We start from the raw sequence: 22,937 nt of genomic DNA on the forward strand, positions 1-22,937 counted from the left end.
ATGCTGTAACCCACCAAGTCTCTGGGAAACAAATTAGGAATGGTACATACCTACCACACGTATTCCACCGAGTCACTTGTATCTCAGATATCCTGGCTTGTTTAGGCTTTGGGCTGCTCTTCAGCCATGGTTTGCCCCAGGAACAAGTGGAGCATCAGTCCCAGGTAAGAGAATCACCCACCAGCATCTGCTCCCAATGCAAGTGTGAGCTGGCACACAACAGCTGTTTAGCCCTGGCTGACCATCTGGACATGAAAAGCCATTTACCTGGTGTGTGAGCACCCCCGGCCCTGCAGTTCCTTCTCCAGGCAGCCTGTAGGCAGGGCTTGGCCCTCCCAAGCCATGACCAGCCCATGTTGAAGTCTTTGTGGACCTGGGTGGAAGATGAGCATCTGGACATGTGCACAGGTGGGAGATGGCAGCTGCCACCTGCAGCTCCTACCTTACAGTAGGGGATGGAGCAGCCAAGGGGGCAGTTAGGCTGCTGGACACCCAGCGATGGTGACCCTATGCGGTCTCTGCTGGCTTACCTTCTCTCACAGGTGAAAGATACCTGGGGAACTTCGATCCATCAGCAATGGCACAATGGATCGCCACCCCCATCCACGTAGTTTGAGAGCTGCATGACTTGGAAACTCAGAGATCAGCAATTCCTCTGATAACAGCAAAAAAATAAGAAAAAAAAGTCCCTAAGGGCTCTTCAGTGTTCCTTTTGTGGTTCCAACATACAGTTCTCTGTGTGCACATCCCTGTAGCAGGTGAAAGATGCTACTCTGGGCTCCAGCTGGCCCCCCTCCCACCACAGCCGAGTGCTTCAACAAGTGCCAAGGCTGGCATGAAAGAAGCCTTTCAATGAAAACAGACCAACCCAGTCACTTCAGACAAAAGACTGCAGTAAGTTGTACGTTGGCACAGCTCTTGGCACTTCCTAGTGCCCTGTTTTCACAACCAGCCTCTTCCACTGCTAGCCCTATCCTAGTATTTTTAATTTTTTATGTTTTGCTGGTCCCTATCTCCACTCATTGCTAATAACCAAGGGACTCTGAGATGGAGTTGGTAGGAGAAGACAATGTAAAGGCATTTGAAAGCACTGGAGTAGTGCTGTGACACAGCCCCTAATCAAGCCCAAAATTGAACTTGGTCGGAGTCAGAACACTCACTCCTGCACAGACCCAAGCCCCTGGGGAAGGAAAACCCCTGACCCATGGAGGGAGAGCCTGGTGCACCCTGCAGTGGGGTGTGAAAGGGCTCTCTGCTCCCCTGTGCAATGGTTACACTTAGCAAGCAGAGGGAAACAAGTAAAGATTTAAGAAAGGTTTACAGTTTGGACTCAAGATCCAGTTTCTATTTAGTAACCTCCCCTTTATTTTAGCATATTCAGTCACACACTGAATTCGTGACATGGAAATGGCTTCGTGTCTGCTCGTGTTTGAGCTGCATCCTCGCTGATGCCTTTGAAGACATCAGTCAGCCACAGGGCACTTGCCACATTTCCGTCTTGCCTTCCATCCCACCGCTGTAGGTGTGAGTTGCTCTTGGGAAGGTTCAAGCAGGCTTTTTGCAAAATAAAAAGCTACATTAACAAAAAAGAAAAAAAGTATTCTACCCTTGCAAACAATTACACTGCTTTATTTTTCAGTATCACAGTCTCAGGAAATGAAACAGTCCAGATCCTTTCCAAGATAGTACACAGCTTTTTTTCCATCTCTCTGGCCACAAAATAATCAAATTAAATATAAATTTGTTGTTTTGCTACATCTATTACATTGGAAGAACATAATTACTGGTAGAAGCAGCTGAGCTCCAGAAGCCAAGGGTGGAACGAAGCGTTGTTTTCTCCTGCTCTTGTGTAACCCACTTCAGTGTTTCCAGAAAAGCACACGGAGGGACAGAAGGATGTGGTGGATAACAAAATACTGCGGTTTATTGAACAAAGTGGGGCAAGGCAATGTTCCCTTTACATTCAATGAAAATTCTGGAGTATGAAGCAAAACATGCTATACACACACATGGACATGATACTTTGGTTAAATGTCATTCAGAAGTTCTATGCCAAACCTTGTAAAAATCAGAGAGTCAACAGTCAAAAATAAGAAAAAAAAAAAATAGGCTTGCATAGACAGATTATTGTCAGTGCGCAATTTATATTTAAGAATTAGCTGTTGCAATGCAGGGTACACATGCAGCTCTGAGGAATTTAAGCCTTCTGACTAATCCATCTCATCGCATGGCTAATATTTAGATTCAACAGGCTGAAGAAGTTTACCCTGAAGAGCTAAATGAGACAACTGCAGTTTTTTCTCCGAGGCAATTAACTATATTGCAGTGCACAGATGCAGCTGGAGACACACTGTGGAGTCTACTTGGAGTGAACACTGATACAGTGGAACTTGTTTATTGTGAAGTAGAAAATACTCATTTGTGTGTGCCACCATCCTCTGTGGGACTCTCCTGGAAGAGCCCAAACTGCAGAGCTAAACCTTGCCCTGTGCTACTCAGGGGGAAGAGGTGGCTGATGATATTTATAGCACAGAAGCTGAGGGCAGTGCAGCTTCTCCACACAAAACCTGTCCTGCAGCCTGTCCTGAGCATAGCAGTCCAAGCAGCACTTGTGCAGCATAGCTGGAGCCTCCACAGCAGTGCTACACAGCCAGAAACATGCTATGGCACATGTTTTACAGAGTACAGTAAACTGGGATTTCTGTAGGCTTACACCTGCCTTCTGCAACAAAACAAAACCCAAAAAAAGACAAGCTGCCTGTGGTATACTTCACGCGAGGGACACCACTGTGCCTCAGAGCACGATATCCCACACCCACCTCCCAAAGCAACTGCAAAACTAAGCACTGAGCATCTTGAGAGAATGGAGCAAAACCAACTGCCCGTTGGCTGGGGACGGATACAGGGCAGAGTAAACCTCAAAGTCACCCCCAGATGGGAATTCCTGCTCCAGCCCCCACCCTGGCATCAGGGCCAGAAGCAGGACAGCCAAGAGCTCAGTCACCCATCAGTCCATGCTACGAGCTGTGCTTCATTTCATACTGCATCTAACATAGCTTTGCAGTGCCAGGGCTGCCGTGAGAAACAGCAAGAGCAATCTGCTCAGGGTGACAGACACCCAGGAGATCATTTTGTGTAAGAAGCCATGAGTTTCATGGACTGGCTGTGCTAGATTACAAGAGTGTAAACTAAGTAGGGGAATCCTCACACTGTCTCCAAGTGCTCCCCTTTATATATAAATTAGCAATCCACAGTTAGTTTGCATACAGGTTAATATGAATTAAAATAAAAACCTTAATAATAAAAATATATATAATATACACATTGATCAATAGCAATAAACTGAATGAACACAATAGAATGTAACAGTGGCTGTAATTTGGCACAAAATAAAAACGTACAAAGGTCTAGCACTGTAAAAATAAAAATCCTTTTTTTCCCCCCCAAGTAAGAGAATGTTATCAATCCTGATTCCAATTCTGACAGGTGGGAATGCAGAGATATAAAAATACTGTACATACAAGATCCCTTTTACAGAGTGAAGCAGACTGCAGCATTTGTAACTTCTGTGCTTCCTCCCCAAGAGGAGAAATTCAATGATGAGACTTCATCTATCCCCTAACAACTGGTATTTCCCTCCCCATTAATTTCAAAACCATGAAGTTCTTTAAAAAAGATGAGATTAACCTGTCAGATCTATCCATGTGATGACAACTGCTTCTCACTGCAGGAAGCTGTACAGTCCACATTAAGACACTGTTTCATCGCAAGGTGACTCAGATCAGCCTGCTGAAGACATCGAGTATCCCTGCATGTAAGGCACAATCACTCTGGTTCACCCGACCTCTCTTTTGCAGACCATTGTGCTTCGGACGGAGGCGAGGAGGTGGCGAGAGCTCTTGCTGGTGAGATGTGCCTACTATGAAGATAAGGAAGTGCCAGGATTTTATGGTGAAGAATTGTCCACACGGTGCCTGTTGCCTTTTTAAGGCACAGAGTCAGAAAGGGATCCAAGACCTGAATGACCTGGTCAGGGGTCCCAGCAAGGGCTCCAATACGCTATTAAATCCAGAACAAACCCACACGCAAAGCTACTAAAACTTGGCAAGAAAAGACAAGGAAAAAATAGTTACTTAAATGTTTTTCTGTCACAGAAAGGAAGTATTGCTGATTGTTTCTTTCAAAAAGATCAATTTCATTGTGCCTCTTCCCAGGGACACACGTGCAATATGCTGATTTTGCATCTCACCTACACAAGCTGCATCTTCTTGACTCTCAACAGAACTGCAGCTGCTGAGCCCCAAGAGGAGTTGGCTCCTTGTTCAACCATGGCATTAACCTACTGACTTCAGTGGGGCCATGGAACCTCCTTCTGGTGGTTACTAAACATAGGAGCCCTGCTGCAACTTTTGTCTCAGGAAGTCTCTGACCTACATGAGGCCCACAAGGTGCATTAGATGAACAATTGCTCTGTTTATACCCCATTTAGTACATGCTTTCCTCAGCTACCATTCCTAGCATTTCCTTCTCTCTCAATAGGTGTCAGCCCCTTCTAACGCAACCTTAGGGCCGCCCTTTTCACAAGGGCTATGGAAAAATAAAACAGGAGAAACACAAGTGACAGCAAATGAACAAAGGTAGGGAGTGAGAAAAAAAAGGTAAGGACTAAGAGAGCCCATAAAGCATTCAGTACTCCCTGAAGGTATCCAAGGAAGCAGCAGGTGCTCCTGGGATCCCTCCCTTGGGCTCTCATCTCTTGCCATGGCTGGAGATGTTGGCTGACCTGAGGAGGCCATTATGGAGATCCTGCAGCTCCACAGAGCAGGCACTGAGGTGTTCTTTAGACTTTACCCAGCTTCCAAATAAAACCAACTGGAGTTTTCTCTTGTATTATTTCCACACACTCCCACTGAAGTCAAGAACTTGGATACTCCCAAGCATCCCTCCTGAATTAATAGGTTTTCCAAATGTCACTGGGCTCAGGACCTTCATGACTTTTCTATTAGGGTAAGATAGAAGTTACATCAGCCAACTGCACTGCAAGAAAGCCTGTCACAGCCAGCTACAGAGGCCCAGGGAGGGCTGAACTCTTAGTGATTTCCCCTTGCCCTTTGCAGAGGGTCACCGTTTTTTCCCCATGCACAGAAAGTACAAAGCCAAACCACTTTCTGACTTGGCATGACTTTTCCCCATCCAGTTTTTCGCAAGTGCACCTGATGATACAACCAGCAGACCCTGAACTGGGGTGTCTGTAGAAAGTATTAGTTCATGAAACGCCTCCAGGCATTCATGTCACAACAATAAATATTCTGATGGCAAGGGAGGGGAAAAACCCACAGAAAAAAATTGGCATTTTCAGCAGCAGAAATTTTGACTGTTACATGAAATATAAAAATAAATTTTTAAAAAATAAAGTCTTTGCAGATGAGGTTGCCACATTGGCCCAAGTTATCAAATAAAAAAGAAAAAAAAATAGGGTCTATGTTGTTCCTTTTCCAGATCCTTTAAAACAACATTAACACTTCTGAATGAACAGAGATGGAACGAGAAGAGGGAACAAGGCAAGGACAGTAAAATCTAGCTGCTGGCTGGGATATTTCCTGAGAAGAAGCAGCAAGCAAGACCTTGCAAGTCACTCAAGGGTTCATGCAGGTGAGCAAGCTCACAGTCTGGAAGCAACGGTACGCAGCTAGCAGGATGCTACAAAGTCCTATGTTACAAGATTTTTGCCTAGGGTATGCCTGGAGCAGAGGCAGAGCAGAGGTCTATCAGGGGTTATCTGGTTCTTCACAGATAGTGAATTGCTGCCAACAGGCCAGTGGGGGTAGGAGATGGAACTTTCTTGAGTTGTTGGTCAAGGCAAGGCATGGGCTTGTGCTATGGTATTAAATATGCCCTTGCAACTTCATGAAAAAGGAGTTGCCTTATCTTCCTAGCGATCTGCCTCAGCAACTATCCTGACCAAGGACAACATCAAAGGTTAAAGCCTCACAGCTGTCTTGGCACTTGAACTGTGCATTAGTGAAAGAGCAGAGCGCCATGATCTCTTCCAATTTTTTTATCAGTGCTCCACGCCAGCATGTGCTCTCCACAAAGCTCTACAGAGCTTTCAAGGCTCCCTTCCAAGGCAGACTGGTAGCAAGGGCAAGTACAGTCACAGCTCTGCCTCCCCTCCACAGCAAAGCCAGCAGCAGAATTGCAGCTGCCAGCGGGAGACAGTGTGGTGGGACAGACTCCACTGGGCATAAGGGGCTGCAGGGGCAAAGTGGCCAGGCTTGCTGCCATGAACTGGACTGGCAAATGAATAACTAGCTACATTGTACTGGCTGAACAGACTCCAGGTCAGATGCTCAGCTTTGTAGTTTAAAAACACACCTCAAAAAAATAGCAAAAAAAAAAATTAAAAAGGAAAAAGAATTTAAACGAGAGGAGACCAAGGGAAAAGGCTACTTGTTTGTGCAAGAGAAGAATGATTTTCAATGAGTGGAGGGAAAATAAGCCATTGAAAGGAAAAATAAAAAAAAGAAAACAAAACCAAAAACAACTGCATGGACAAATCTATACAGACAACTTAAACCTGCAGACCCTGCTATGCCCTGGAGAGGAACAGTTTTATCCTAACTGGAGTCTGCCTGGGCTGCTGGATGGAGCAGTGTAGAGAGGAAGCAGTCTGCACAGACATTGTGTGGACTGTCTGGCACTCTGTTTCTAGTCCAAAGTTGCCTGTAACTGTACATTTTGGATTTGATGGTCAATGCCCATAAGGCCCTCCTTCAGACCCATGTCTCCAAGACATATGCAGGTTCAGACACAAGATACTGTACTCAAGTGCATCAGCGACTGAGCTAAGAGTTACAGTATTTACTACTTGGCTTCAGTGAAATTCCTTGGCTTCTACCACACTGAAGCTCAAAGCAGGTGACCACAGAGCTCCCTTCAGGCATTTAAATCTGTTTGTATGATTCTTCCCAATCCACAACTCACAGCTTCATCAACTCCCTGGCACATCTTAAAAGTCATGCACACAAGGTCTAGTTTCCGTTGAAATTGTCTTTCCTTTTAACTGTTCTATTCTACACCCTGGAGCTAAATGCCTGGTTACACACTCTACCCAGATTGCTGGAAACCCTAGAAATAAATACAGCAGTTAAGAAATTCTGTTCTACAGACAATTTCTTCCTCACCAGGGCAAGGTTCTGGCTTTTGCTGGTGTACATTACAAAGATGCTCTCTCCCCTTCTGCAAGCTGTCTGTCAGGTTGGCTCAGCTGTCTTACCCAGCACAGGAAGAAACATGTTTCCTCTTATAACTCTCTTTGCTATGTCATCATAATATGGAAAAGACTTGTATTTTGTCATTGCCTTAACCCAATTCATTTCTTGGACTTTCCTCCTTGTTGTACATGCATCTCTATTTGTCCTACTTGTCACAGCTCCAGTCAAAGCTTAAAAATAAAAATAAAAGAAAAGCCTCAAAAGAATGTAAGAGAAAGCTGTTAAGTCAGCTAGTTGATTCACACAGCTCAGTGGCAGCTAGATTATACTGAACTGCTTAAGTGATCACATACGAGTAAGAAAACGAAAAATGCTCCTTATTAACATGATGACACTTAAAAAGAGGAGATCCTGGGAGTGGAGGGTGGATACCCCATTGGGTAAGGAATTGAGAAAGTTGCCTGGCAATTCCAGTAATGTTTGCTACAGAAGAGTCAGTACCAAAGCAAAGGCTAGCACAGTTTAGTGCTTCCGACGGGAACCTGGAAAGCCAAACAGAAAGAAAAAAAAAATCTGTAAGGATAGATCCTGGTGAATAGTGTAATACCTGTAGCCATCTTTTACTTGTCCTGCCCTCTTGGATGTCTGTGTGACTTCCACAGTAGCAGTAAAGTCATATGCCAAAATGGGAACCATATGTTACATTACTCAAACAAAAGGAAGGATAGGTCTACTGGATAGGCAGCTGTTCACATTTCTTCTAGGCTGTGAACAGCACTGCATCCACACTGTACAGTCTCACTAAAGAAAACTGAACTAACACTGGCCTTACAGACTACAGAAGTGCCATCAACTTCCGAGCTTGTTTGATGAAGACAGAATGCAAGTTTCCCAAACTTCTAAGTTCTGGGAAGTAAACTGTCAACATTTAAGTCACAATCAGTGGAGCTGGAAGAAATCGAAGTGACTGAGTTGAAATCTGGCTTCTCCTTTCCTCCCCTAGAGATTCTACAGATACTCAGACAACTGGCATTTAGATTTAAAAAATGGCGGGGGGGCGCAGGAGCTGGCAGGACACAACCCTAACCACACTGCTCTTGTGCCAAGTCATTTCAGGAAACAAGCCAACAAAGCAGTGCTGAGATCCTACAGGAACAAAACAAGCCTGTTCACAGGACAAGCTTCTGTCTGATCATCCCATTCACCCACCAGACAGGTGATAGATACTGTGAGGATTTGTCTTGTATTGGATTGTTTGATACTAGTGAGTCACCTAAAATCCATCATGCCATTGTCTTCATGTTATTTCTCCTTCATTTGCTGCCTTGATTTACAGTCATTCATCATTAAGAGATCACAGAGGACATGCAGAGAACAGTTTGACAAACTCAAGGCAAACCAATTCAGCTTTTTAGTCTCTCAACCTGCAACATGCTCAGCAAGTACAACTGGCACACTGACTAGCATCACCTGCCTGCTGGGCAATAATACCCATTCCTCCTCTCTATTAGCCTCTCGTTTGAACATCCTGTCCTGGAGGCTGCTTATTTGAGGAAAACAGCCCATAATAACCCAAGTGCTGGGGCAACCACAGGCTTGATCCTACCTTTAGGAGAGTGCTCAGGTTTGGGGATCTGGCGCAAGGGGCTGGGCTGGCTTGTGTAATACCGAGCATCATCGAGGAGAGGCTGCGACCTGCCAAGCACAGTGAAAAAGAAGTGTTGGGGAAAAAAACCCAAAGGCATAACAAAAAACCCAAGGCATGAAAGCATAGCAAAAGCACCTTCTCAGCTGCCTGGTCTGTCCCTGTCAGTTTGATGCAAACTGTGCCTGGCCCAGACTTTCCACCTGCAGACCAGCTCCTCTAAGCACAGCCTGTTACTGTTTCTGCCATGAGAAACGCACAGTATTTACCACTTCTCATGGACCACTTTAATTTAAATAATGTTTTCAACTTGTCATAATGGAAATTCTTTGTTTCCTGACATTTGATGCAAACCTCACTCAAAAAACCAACATTTTCAAGTGTTTAATGCTTGCCCCGTTTTAACCCTCAAGTATTTTAATAAGACCTGCACACCCCATTTGTTGTTTCTTTTGCAAATTCCACAAGAATTTCTAGGCTCATATCTCGACTGGTAACCAAAACCACTGGGGTCACTTCTAGGGTTCAGTCCCTTATGAAGAGCATAAGGCCAGGATACCAAGTGATTCAGAAGCAGCACTGGGCTACAGCATGTTCCTGCCAGCTCTGGGATGAGGTACCCCAAAGCACAATGTACTTGCTTGCAGGAGGGTGTCCACAGGCAGCAGCAGGAGCAGCGTACAGGGCTGAACTGGGAACAAGGACCCCAGGGAGCAGCTGTGCAAATGCATCGTGATTACTCCTTCCTGCCCAGAGATGACATTTGGTTTCACATCCCCAAAAGCTCTTTAAACCTCTCAGTGTTTCTCTGCCATTTAACAAATGTCACTGCACAAGCTCATCAATCTCCATCAGTGCCAGGCAGGAAGACAGATATGGACAAATGCCAGGAGCACAGCGAGTGACGCATGTCACCGAACACCTCACGAGCTCTGTGCCCTCCATCCCTTTTCAATGCTAAAACTTCTGCTCTCCACCAAGCCCCTTGTAGGTGGCTCAGGCTGGTTGCCCCACAACTCTTCCCTAGGACTCAGCTTCTGAGCAACTTCCCAGCTGTATTTCCCCATTTTTGACCAGTCAGTTCAAGCTCACCTTGAAGACCTGTCACCTTTGTGTCGCTGAGTTTCAGGCCCTTCTTTTGACCTTGAGCGTGTGGACTCGCTTGCATCATGCTGATGGGAAGAAGAGAAAGCAGCTCATCTGTGTGCCTTGAAAGACACTAGGCAGTGCACTGAGGAAGACACAGCTCCATGCAGTCCTTTCATGCTCAGTTTATACACACAACTAACCACAGTCAGATATGTGCAAACAACATGATCTAGACTACTTTACAGTAAATGAAACTCAAGCCTTGCTGAGCCAAACTCAATTCTGTTCTAAATATGAGACAATGCTGGGGCGCCCGTCCCAAATCTGGGGTCAAACACAGTCAGTGTGTAGTGACTGTGCACACAGATGGGCTGAGCACAAGGGACCAGCTGCATGCAGCTGTGCTCCTGCACTCAAACACAGTAAGGAGGCTGAAAACATCAGAGCTACCTCCAACTGGCCCCAAGATTAACATGACATCCCCTTTAGCACCTTACCAATGCAGACCGTGAAATCTGTTTCCTATCACTTTCTAAATTGGCTAGCCAAGCATCTGTAGTAGTACTCATACAAAACCCTAGGTTTGATACACTCAAAATTGTCTCTGTAATGAAAGCATTATTATGAACTGGAGTGACAGTTGGATCAGCTGCATTGTACTTATATCTGCAGTGCACAAACAGAACCAACTACTGCTTTTATTGCTACAGTCAGGATTTCAGCAGAGGGAAGGTTCTGCACCAGGAGGACTGACAGTGCTTGAGGGATGCCACAAGTTGCTGTGACATCCAGTACCAACCTCTAAGCTCAGCACCCGAGGTTTACCTTGCTCTGGCTGAGCCAAAGAGCATCTAACCAAGAAAGTGGCTCCAAAAGGCTTAAGAAGCAGCTGAACAACAGGCAGCAAGACCCTTTGGATGCAAGGGTCTGCATCATTCCCTTTGCTCTCACCACACACCCTCACTTCCCTCTGGAAATGGAAATAACATTTTAGCACTTCATTTGTGGTGCCTCATGAAGCTTGACATACCTTCCAGTCTTGATCATGCCTTCTCTTTTCAAAGGAAGACTTTTCTCTCTCCTTCCCTTTCTTTAAAGCCTTTTTCTCCTCAGCCATCAAGAGTCGGGCAATTTCCTAGAAGGAAAGTAGAGAAAGTGCATCAGACGGTTTTACTGCTACCATAGGTTTGAGTTATTTAAACCCTTTTCTATGGACAGCTGCTGAATGGGAAGAGTGCAAAGCCAGGATCTCACCCATCTGGGATCAGAAATCAAGTGGCAAAGCAGAATTAAGACTGACTACATGTAGCATGCCCAGTGGATACCTTATTTGACAGAACTGAGTTTGCAGAGCCTTTTTGCCCTTTATCCCCTTGCCTTCAGCGGGGTGTGTGTGTGTGTGTGTGTGTGTGTGTGTGTTCATCTCAGCATCTCTGATAGTCTCCCTTGGAGCTCAGTGACAAGAGATGCTCTTACACAACCATAAACTTCCTTCCTCTGCCATGGCTGCAACAGGCAGTGGCTTGGCCAGCTTGAGCATATATACATCAAAACCAGCTAGGAGCAAACCCCAATGGAGCTTTGAGCTTCCCCTAGAAGGGCAAACAACTAGAGGGGCAGAGAGGACAAGTGGGGTTTAGCAGTTTCCACAAGTCAAGGAATACCACAAACATTTGACTTCTTGCTCACCTCATCTTGGGCTACTTGAGCAGCCTTCTGATCTGCCTCATTAGCCTGAAGGAAGAAAAAAAAAAAAAAAGGAAAGAAAAGAAAAGAAAAAATAAGAGACAGAAAAGTAACATCTCTGAATTACTCACACCCATCAACATACTGGGTGGGGCAGGTAGGTGCCCATACAAATACATTACCATCCTCTCCAGGTATACTTAGCTCAATACTTACCCCACAACTCAACACCAAACTCATTTCCACTTTTCAGCTGAGCTTTGCCCTCATCTATCTGCCAGGCCACACCACAATGCACTGCCCACCCTGATGACCTCTCTCAAAGATGGGCAGTGGCCTGTCTCATTTCTGGGCTGACCACATTGACTACAGGCCATCTTTACTTGCCTAGAAATGTTCAGTTAATACCACTTTGCTTACGTCATTTTGTTTTGGGGTGTTTATTTCAGAAAACAGGGCTCTATTGGCTGGATGCCACCTGTCACTCCATATGTGTGTGTATGGGAGACAAAGGTAATTACCAGAATGCAGTAGCAAGATCTTAGGTCTTAAAAGTCACTATCGTATATAAAAGATTTACAAATTAAATTTGTCATCACTGACTACCTTAATTCCTTGCAGTTGACTAATGCATCTTCTCCACTTACCAGGAGCTCTTCCTCCTGCAACTTCCGAGCAATCTCTGCATCAGACAACTCCTGTTCCCTTCGGGGTGCTTCATACATGGCTTGCTTTGACCCCCTCAACTTAATGCCTACAGAATCATGAGAGAAAGCAATCAACTCAAACATTTTCCAAATGCTTTGGTAAGCAACCATCTCCTCAGCTGTTGTCAAAAGCCCCACTCGGGGAACCAGAGACCACAACAGCGTACCTGACAGACAGCTGGTTTAAGAGTACCTTTAGTTGAGGTGTAGCATGCACTTTAGGGAGGTTTCTCTATGCATATAGAAATATCTGGTATGCCATGTCTTATATGACAAATACAACTATGTGGCAGAAGAGGCCATGTGCCTTGAAGCAGTCTGCTGACACAGAGATGCTACCAAAAGAATCATAGTATTTCACAGTCCGCACCGATAGATATCACTGGCAAGACTGTGCAGCAGAGAGTAGCCCAACCTCTGTCACGAGCACAGCAGAGTCTAAACACACCGCTAGAGCAGCACAGGCTGCAAAAGTTGCTTGGAACAGGCTCATGTGAGGTTTCAGACAATTTTTTCCTTGGGCTGACCCATGAATTTTATAATTCACAGTGAGAAAACAACCAAGTAAACATATTCGAAGTTCATACAAGGTTCAGTTCTTGCTTTGAGTACAAAGTTTTATTTGTTTAAAGTTAAATAATCTCCAAGTGATTTAAAATGTTGCATTAAAAGTCTGTCTCTCCACAGTCTATTTGCACCAGGCCATCAAAGGAGTCTCACTGCATCCCTGTTGTAAAATTCATGACTGCACTCACGTACAATGAATGCCTTCTCCTCCATCTGCAGTCTGAACTGTATTGTTCAGACATCACAGACATTTCAGTGAGCTTTCTGCTTTATGTCCAAAGTATACTCCAGATGTATACTCTTCCACCTCAAACACAGAAAGTTTCACTCAAACTTCCATTACTCCAGCTACACCATTTACACATTTATTATAAATACCTGTTACATCTTACTACGCCACCTATCAGTTTCCTTCCCAAATCGTAAGACCAAGGGAAAAACATGAAGTAACCAAGTGAACTCGAAAAACTTTCTGTGCATCTACCAATAAACTGCCCAAGCATCCCAAAGACTTCCAACTGCAGAGGGCCAGAGATCTCATGCATCAACCTGGAGTAAAATCATAGAACAGGAAACCACCTCTTCTACAGGTATGAAAGGAGGTGTGTGGGGTTTTCTGTTTTGTTTGAATCAACTGATCAATAATATGAAGCAATTAACACCCCTCTTACAAACTATCTTATCATAAGAGGAAAACTTCAGCTCTGGCATGTTATGGTTAAGCTTATGACCTGGCCTTTCCCAGCACACTTTGATCAATCTAAGCTGTGAAGAGCAGGAATCTCTGGCCAGCACAGAAACTGGCAAAAAGCACCAGCTTGGTCAGAGTTAAATTATTCAGAGTCCTTCCAAGGTCAAAGTAAACACAGTTTTACCATGCTGGAATGAACAACAGTGTGGCTGACAGGCTCCTGTATAGCATTACCTCTATGAAGAATAGAAGTAAATAAATTTCCAGGAATTGTTTGCTGGCCAGCTCAAGGCTGAGCTTTCTTCACATGCTGACTGGTGCCAGGCTTCATTTGCTCAGAAGACAACAATGAACATTACTTCCACATCACTTCTACTCACACTCTGGGGAGCATGAAGCCCACCGTTATCACAGCCCACAGGAAGAGGATGTGAGCGTCTGGCTATTTTGACTCAATGTGATGGGATACTGAGTCACTCAGACCCACACTGTATTGGGGCAAATCATGACTTACTGATTATAAAGACCTGATTAACACTTTCCACTGCCCCAAGGAAAACTTTCGCATGATGAAGATAAAGAATAACTCCCCCAGCATCTCCAGAGACAGACACGTATTACGATTCCCACCTTATCCACGGAAAACCAGTTAGATGGCTTTGTTAGTGCTTAAGCAAACTGTCCTCACTTACAGCCTCGCATCCCAAATCAACAAAATACAAGTGTAATCATAACATTTGGGTTTTTGTTAAGCTTTTTTTTTCTCCTATGTAAGGAGACCACAGCACAAATTATACCCTGAAAGCAAAAGCTGGTTGTTGGTTGTTTTTTAGCGTTTTTTTTTCCTTAAATGCAGAATAACAAGGGCACTATTTCCAACAAGATCTTCTTATTCACCCTCTCTGATGCCATGGAACAGGTCAGTAAATAAACAGAGCAAGAATATTAATGGGTAAGAAAAATCTCACCAAATAAGGGTGAAACCTGGCCAGGTTTCACCATGTACACATTGCAGGTGGATATCGGGATAAGCATCTTCAAAAGAAACAGTACAGATTTCAGATACCAGGATGGGGCATGCAAAGGTCCATCCCCACACATACATACACCTTCCCCATCACTTGGTTACCTGAGTCTCGCTGGCAGTCTCCAACCTTCCCCTGGGACACAGCTTGTGGGGAGGGGGAACGTCTCCTGTGTCCTGCCCTTTTGCAGTCTCTCTCCTCACCCCTCCTATGATCACCTCTAGATTCAGCATCATGGAGCTTCTCGTCATGCCCCACCCTGTGTGACGATCGGCCCTGATGACGAGACTTGTGCTTTTCAGGGCGCACCAGCTGGCTGCTGCCCTGATGCCACATCTCCTGCTCAGCCTCCAGTTCCATCTCAAGAAGGCGAAGGTGCTTTTCTCTGTCTTGCCTTGTTGGCTTTCTGTTGTGCTGTGTCTGGTCTGCAAGTCTCTGCTTTGACTCCAGGTCAAGACTGAGAGGTCTCCAAGCCTTCTCCCTGCCAGCTGCTCTCCTCTCCCACAGCTCCCAGCTATTGCTGTGGTTATAGGTGCCATGCTCAGCCTCTCTGTCCAGGTCAAGGCTGGGATGTCTCTTGGACCTTCCCTGGCTGGCTGATTTCCACTCCTGCTGATGGCCACTGCCGGCCTCACTCAGTTGAGACATCTGATGATCCTCTGAGGCAGAATGTCTGTGTTCAGAAGCACCGTTGGACAAAGGCAAGGGCGCTTCTCGGTGCTCTCTCTGCCGGTGTGTGTGCCTGTCACGACTGCGTGCCCTGCAAGGCTCAGAAACCTGCTCTCTGGGGTCACCCCAGGGATGCTCTGAGCAATAGGGGGACAAACAACGAGCAGGTTAGTGGTGCAGGGGTTAATGGTGGTTCAGCGAGGCCAGACTCACAGCACACAGATAAGGGAGCTTGACGCAAGGAGAAGCTGGAAATGTAGGCAAAGCATGACGGGATCAGAAAGAAGAATAATGGGGATACAATGCTTGCAGGATTAAACGGGACAGTGTGAAATGGCAGCCTGGCTAGCAGCAGGGCAGCACAGGAGACAATGGAGTTGGAGCAGAAAGCACAGCTCCAGCCTGAAAGTGTGTCCAAGCACCTCCTAAGAGAAGGACAAGCCAATATAAAGATGAAAGACTTTTAATTATGCCATCGAGGCTGAAAAAATGCCAGCAGAGCAGCTCACCTCCTGGTGATGCATCACTGCTGAAGGATACTGAAACCACTAGAGAAAGGCTTGGAAAAGAAGGCACAAGATGAAGGTAAGGCTGGGAGACAACATCGAGGGAGTGTAGGGCCAGGAGGGCCCAAGCAGAGGGTCAGATTGGATCCTGGTTTATGATCACTGGTGCCTCTGCCCTGGCTTCAGACACAAGGCTTTTTATCAGAAAAAACAGCCTCACCTAACAGGGGGAAGACTCACATAAAGCAGAAGAGAGAGACAAGTGTGATGGAATTTTTTTTTTTTTTTAAAAAAAAAAGAAAAAAAAAGAAGAAGATGATGGATAGCTGCAGCATCCAAATATCTTCCACTGCAGACTGTCACATATCTCTTGCAGACCCAGGAGTTTCAGGGCCCGCACTAAGTCACTGCCTAAATAAAAGTTTAGGCTCTAACTGCAGGGAGGCCTATGGAAATTTAAGGGCAGGATAAGACTTCACAAAACTCAGGCTCCTAACCTCAGCAATGTGGCTGGAAAAGTCACATATTCAGCAGCGTGGTGGGGTTCTTTCCTCTGTGCTTTCCAGAAATTCTTTGCTTTTAGTTTCAGTACGGATATTTTCTTTGCTTTTGGTTTCAGTAATAAACCTGACACAGCTATGAGGATGCAGCCTGCCTGTATACAATCTGCTGATTGATTTATTTTCCAATGAATCTATTTGCTAAGAAAATTGCACTGAGCAAACTATTATCTCTCTACAGCAGCTTTTCAGAATAGAGGCATATTTCGGAAGAAAAAAATTGCCTTGAAGCAGAGGCTGATTCAAAACAGAACTACAGAAAAAAAACACAAAACCAAAAACCAGCAGCATAAGACTTTCCTTCCCCACTGCTGAGAGGTTTTTTTAATAGTATCTAAAAATATTTAAAATAGATTTCACTGCACATGAACTGCACTCTACATTCTAATAAATAGCTCTGTCTTCCTTACAATCATCTAGATTTCAGGGGGAAAAAAAGAATAAACTAAAAAACAAAACCACACACCAACAGTGAATGTTCCTTTCAAGTCATTCTATTCAGAAAAAACTTTCTCAGGGCCAGTAAAAATACAGCCTACACAAAATTCACCCTGAAAACAAATCTGTGTGATTTTTATCCAGAACAGGTATATTTTTAAAAATCCAAGAACTGTAACAGGAACTGCTGTGGTTACTCTTAACTGGTTGGTTTTTCTGTTCAGTTTTAGATCAGTCACATGATTTACAGAAAACAAGTATCCAATAAAACAATTTAACTGACTTACTGAACAACAGACACCAGAACCTGAAAGCAAGAGCCATTTTTTTAAACAATACTAACAAGGGTCTAAGAATTAATTCAATTTTGTCATTAACGGAAGCTCAATAAATACAGCAGCAGAGAGCAGGAGAGCACGAGAGAGCAAAGCACGGCTGTGCTGTGAAAGGACTGCTGTGGGTAACACAACCAGGCCAGAAAGCCTGAACAGAAGATTTGCTTTTGGGGTATCTCAGGGTGATTAATTCCTCAGCATCAGTTCCTGTGGCATCTTCTGGAGGGGCCATGTAAACACTCTTTAGGTCCTGGCATTACTGTCTCAAGCAGCAAGTGACTGAGCAAATACAGAAATGTTTTTCATGGCACAGACTTTTGGGAGGAACTCTGCCTATTTTCATGTTTATTTTTCCACTTTTTAAGAGCTCACATTGCTTTGGAGCAATAGCCCTAATCCACATTCCTCCTGGATGTGGATACACTTTTTTTGCCAGTCTCAAGACCAACTAAAACCCAAACAAAGCAAAAGCTTTTCTTTGTTTAAGTTCACAAGTAATGAGCATGATACAAACTAGGGATGCTAAAGGCTAATCAAACAGTGCCCAAGTATTTAAGAGGTTCCAGATCAATGGACTTGAATCGGAGGATCCAGACAATGGTTCCAGATCCAGGCACCAAAATCCACTTCAGTCCTTTCTAGTTTTTAAGAAGTGTGGATCAAGAGCAGCACTACTATGAATGGTCAGGCAAAACATGTTCTACCTCACCTCCAAGACAGCAGATTATTGCAGGAAGAAAAAATAGACCCACACGATATCCTACTCTCCAAATCCATGCTAGTCTCAGTTCAGAGTTACAGGCTTTTGTCATCTGATTTCTGTTATAAAACTCCATTCTGTCCTACCATCTCTGCACAGCAACTCTATATTACCTGTGTTGTATTTTTTCAGGAAGTTGCCCTGTTTAATTCTGAAAAACTGGAAGTGTGGGTTGGCCACAAGACTCCAAGATCAAAGTCTTTCCCAGCTCTGTACATGTAGCAGGACTTGTGGTCATGAAGTTTTTACTTGGTTACTGTTTTGCACTTTGTGCTTTATGTTTTCTTGGCCACCTTGAACTTCTTCCCAATTGAAAATAAATACTTTGTATAAGTTCAAATAAAAAGCATTTAAAATTGCCAATGGTATTGATGTTAAAATGAGAAATAAAAGGTTTGATCTTCATCTTCACAAACTGTTATACAAAAGCAGCCTGTCTCTTCCCCACCACATTTTTTTTGGAAGAAAGAACACAAGAACCACCACCAGTGCACAGCAAAGCCATCCCCAGATTGCTCCATAATTAAACACACACTGATTCTCTCCTCCCAATTTAAAGAAGGTCTGTATTCAATCATGAAAGCCGACCAAGAGAAAGCAATACACTGCTGTGGGTCACATCTTTTCCACAACGTACGATCCCAGATGATAATCACAGCAGAGACATTCTGTGAAAATGACCTTGTTATTCAGTAAGTCATTCAAAGCAGTTGTGTTAATTTTAACGCTTGGATACATACCTGCGAGGAGTTATTTTTTGAAAGACTGTTCCATGAACCAGCATTTATTCCTTTATGCATGCAGCCATGCCAGCATTGCAGATGAACACACGGAACTGTTTCTTGTTGAACGCAAGCATGGAATTTCATCTGCATTTCTCCCCCGCACGCTTGTGGTGCTACACAGCAGTAACTGTGGCTTATCAGTACCATTAGCTTTTCCACAAGCCCTTTTAAAACATGCATGCACAGGTGTGCTTGCACATACACACACTGTCCCTGTCCTCTGGGCCATCTTCTATCAAAAATTATAAAATTGTCTTCTCTACTTTTTATTTTTTTGAAAATATTTCCTGATTCTAGAATAAAGTCTGAACCTGATCCTGGAAACCGATGCAATGCTACAGTGCTGAATGCAGGGCTGTAGGATAAGGGAAATCGCCTAAACAGAGTTGCCAGATCACCAGGTTCACCTATACTGCTATGACCTTGATTCTTTACCTAGCAGAAACATACCTCCATTTTCTGCATAATAGCTATCTTCATAGACTGTGTGTCCCTGGGATTCTGGGTAGTGCTTCTTGCGCTTTTTTTCTTCCTGCAGTTCTTTCTGTTGTAGGAGACGGGCAATGTCCTGCAGAAATGGAAAAAAATAGACATTACCTTTCCCCTCTAGAAATTATCTCCAGATTAATTTATTCAAAATTTTTATTAAATTATAAAAATCTTCGTATTTTAATTTTTTAGACACAGCAGTGACAGGCTTACTCTCAAAATCAACTCCTGGGCTGGACAGGGCTTCCAACCTTGTGGCTGACACAGGGAACCACCTCAGCAACCAGTACCCCACCTCAACCAGGCCCATCACTGAGCTTCCAACCCTGTGGCGGACTCGTAGGTTCCTGTTCCACCTGTACACAAGCCTGCAAAGCCCTAATGGCCAAAGCATGGCAGAAGGAACTGTGTGTACAACCTCCAGCTTCCAGGAAGGATGTGAAAGTCATGCAAGTGCAAACCTGCTCACATGAGTGGGCTGGACCCCTCCCCTGGACTCCACCAGAGAAAGAAACACAAAGGCAAAGACTGTCTCCAGCTGAAGGCACTTCTGACTGGAAGGAGTTCCCAGAGAAAGTGACGAACTCGCTTCAAACTAGCTGTAATTTACAGGGACTGTAGGATACCAGGCAGGGAAATGCATCAATGTGACAGACAGAGGCTCAAAGAAGAGAAAATCGAAAGGGACGTTAGGAAGACAGGACTCAGCACAAGGCAGGAGCGCTGTGAGACCGCAGCTGTTAATCTTCTGTCACTGTTTTGGTAGATATGCCAGAAAGAACAGCACTCCATTTTCCTAATTGGTTTTCCTTCGAGATGACTAATGGACCAACAAGGCCTAGCAACAGCCAGCAGCTCCCTGGGTCTTGTTCATTTGGGGCCCAGAAGCTTGCAAGTCAGTGGAGCTAGTCTGAAACTAGGAAGAGAAGCTGCAAGATACCAGCAGGACATACTAGCCCTTTGAAAGCTATTCATTTAAGCCTTCCTAATCCTCAGGACCTTTATAGAGCCACGCTGTAAAGTGTACATTGTTGGCAGGAAAGGCATCACTGAAATGCAAGCTAAGAGCCAATACCCTCCAGACCAAAGCCAGCACTGGAGGACATTAGATGAGTGTGCAAGCACAAATTATTTCAGGATTCAGACTATATCTGCTCAGTAACCAGGGCTTTGTGGAGGGCCTTGGGATGCCATGGGCTCTTTACCAAAAAACAAACCCACACCAAAAAAAAAAACCACAAAAACAAACCACAAAACAAAACCATTCCTTTCCCTGATGAGGTTAACCTCTTGTAGCAAGTACAGTAAGTCTATAAATATATGGGCTTAAGCACATTATCTCCAGGACTGAGACAGCTCAAGACTTGCAAATACACACAAACAGTTTCTTACAAACTGGACTTGTAAGCAGGTAGGCTTAGCACTTCACTTGAAGTCCCTGCACACTGGACTGGATGATCTTCAAGGTCTTTTCCAACCTAGACAATTCTGAGAGCACTGGCATAACACTGCTCAGCCTCTACTGACACTGGACAGCCATCATATATGCTGGGCAGCTATTACACCCTCAGGTGTGACAAATCCAAGACTAGCCCAGAATGTGGCCAGTACTGGTGTATTACAGAATGTCCTGCAGGGTACAGGGTACATGTATAGATGCTGTGCCGAGGGCTACGGAAGGGGCTCTGATGTTTGTTTGTCAGCTGTCAGAGTAACCTCTGGGGCACTGCATAGCCTCACTCACATTGCTCAGGCTCTGCATCAGCACAGGAACCCACCCAAAAGAAATAACACTGGGAAGGCATGGGGGACCCTTGAATGAAAGTAGGATCAATTCAAGCTTCCAGAAGTCCTGTTGCAAAGATAGGTGGTAGTGTCACACCCTGGTACCCAGCTGCAGCCTAACTCAGCCCACAGTTACATTCTGGACACACTTGGGAACTTCCCATGTACCACCAGGAAAAGAAAGAACATTTATGACCTCCCCTCACTGCTTTGAGCCACATTCATTTGAAGCTGCTCCCAACAGCAGAAGATGGTCAGCATTCTGGTTTGACAGGTTGCAGGGACCGGTTGTCAGACTGCTGACATCCCAGCAGCTCTCTACAGAAATCAGGAAGGAAAGGTGTAATTCCCACAACCAACATGAGTAGTATTGCATCCCTTCACCTTCCCAATAAAAATGAGACAGATTAAATGTGACAAATTTGTGCTGTAAAAGCACAAATCCTTTAGCCAGAGTGTTCCTCCCACCCTTGCTGCCACAAGCGCCTCTCAGAAGCCCTTCCATGTCTGCCTGGGCAGCCCTTTCAGTACTTGCTTGGACTTAATGGTATAAGAAGAAAATGAGGTCTTTCACAAGCAAACTGATACATCTGTCAGGTAAGGACAGATTCTTATTTCAGGCTCTTCCAGGAATACAGCCTTGTGTTCAAGTTGTTTCTATAGAAAAAATGCCACCAGGTACCTCTTGAGCATCTTAAGACTACTCACACTTCTCAGGAAACTGTAATTAAAAACGGGGTCACACTCCAGGCTCACACAGGTTCCTCCACTCTGTGGCCTTCCTGAATACCCAATCTGACAGGCTGACACAATAAAGTGATCAACAAGTCAAATCCTTTAAACTACACTGCCCACCCTCAAGCAACAGCAGCAGAGAAATATTCTGAAATCCCAAAAGGAATCTACTAGCAAGAAACTGCAACAGTGTTCAGGCTGTGAAAGACTAAACTGAAGATGAAGGAAGGTAATGGAGAAGCCAGAGATGAATGTGTGGGCCGAGGGTCCTGTTGAATTCTTTGCACCAAAGACCAAGAAATCATGACCCAGGATTCTCCTAAAAGTAGTACCTGTCTTCTTGCATTTGAGAAAGCAAGCAGATCTCAAACTGCATAGGCAATTACACCAGGGCAATGAACATCTCAACAAGACCCACTTGCCCTCTTCACTAGCAAGGCCGCTGGCATCAACAACCCTTGTGACCCTTGAGCATGAGGACTATGACTATCTTATTCCTGTAACAGGACTCCCTAAAATCTCTGTGCATGCCGAGATCTGTGAGGACCAGACAGACACCATGCAAGCCAACTCCTGTGGCTGATGACCGAGAAATGCCTGCACCGAAAGGGCTGCTACAAATAGCCCTGCCATCCCTGCAGCTTAAAAGGTTACCTCGTCTTTTTCCTCTTGCCTGCGGCGCTGCTCTGCTTCAAATACCAGCTTCACTTGGATTTCCTGAGCGATCTCGCAGTCCTGTCGTTCTCTAGAAGGCAAGGAGACAAGGATTATAGGCAGCTAAAGTCACAGGCATCAGTCAGCCTAGAGAAAGGGATAAAAAGAGCTAAAGAACCCATCTGATTTACAGAGAAGTATTATTACTCTGTATTAGTGCAGAGCCCATGAATTCTCACCAGGGACTAGGACACCCTGTACCTACTGCTGACCAAATTTAGAAAACAGGTCCCAAAACATTCACAATCAGTGTATAAAGCAAGAGAAAACAGATCCATAGGCAGTTTGCTAAGAAAGGAGGTGTGTATAGAGTAGGGCAGACCAAGGCAGGACACAGGATTCTCTGCAAACAGTTTAATTCTGCTGAGAATCTCTTGTACAGGTGGTGCCAAAGGAGTGGTTTAGGGGTATGGTTAATGTAGGCATTTCTGGGAAGTTGTTTTCACATGAAAGCCAAGAAGGAGAAAACAAAGAAATGCTGATAGCAAAATGCAGTACATAGGCCAAGGGGAGGCTGGAAGTGGCAGTTCAGTAATG

At 44.7% G+C, this 22,937-nt stretch overlaps 1 protein-coding gene across 2 annotated transcripts in view; it reads right to left on the bottom strand.

The window, feature by feature from the left end:
* Positions 1 to 1,606: 1,606 nt before the first annotated feature.
* CCDC50 (coiled-coil domain containing 50) overlaps positions 1,607 to 22,937 on the bottom strand; it is a 44,688-nt gene continuing 23,357 nt past the window's right edge. The window contains exons 4-12 of one of the 2 annotated variants that reach the window (XM_074911830.1): positions 22,341 to 22,431; positions 19,128 to 19,245; positions 14,729 to 15,430; positions 12,282 to 12,388; positions 11,638 to 11,682; positions 10,979 to 11,083; positions 9,952 to 10,031; positions 8,821 to 8,909; positions 1,607 to 7,756 (exon numbers count right to left, since the gene is read on the bottom strand). In XM_074911830.1, the coding sequence (XP_074767931.1) occupies positions 7,737 to 7,756; positions 8,821 to 8,909; positions 9,952 to 10,031; positions 10,979 to 11,083; positions 11,638 to 11,682; positions 12,282 to 12,388; positions 14,729 to 15,430; positions 19,128 to 19,245; positions 22,341 to 22,431 (1,357 nt within the window). In that variant the 3' untranslated portion in view covers positions 1,607 to 7,736. The remainder of the gene's footprint in view (positions 7,757 to 8,820; positions 8,910 to 9,951; positions 10,032 to 10,978; positions 11,084 to 11,637; positions 11,683 to 12,281; positions 12,389 to 14,728; positions 15,431 to 19,127; positions 19,246 to 22,340; positions 22,432 to 22,937) is intronic. The other variant, XM_074911831.1, reaches the window with a different exon arrangement.

Source organism: Athene noctua, chromosome 8 (genome assembly GCF_965140245.1).
Source record: "Athene noctua chromosome 8, bAthNoc1.hap1.1, whole genome shotgun sequence".
Lineage (NCBI taxonomy): Eukaryota > Metazoa > Chordata > Aves > Strigiformes > Strigidae > Athene > Athene noctua.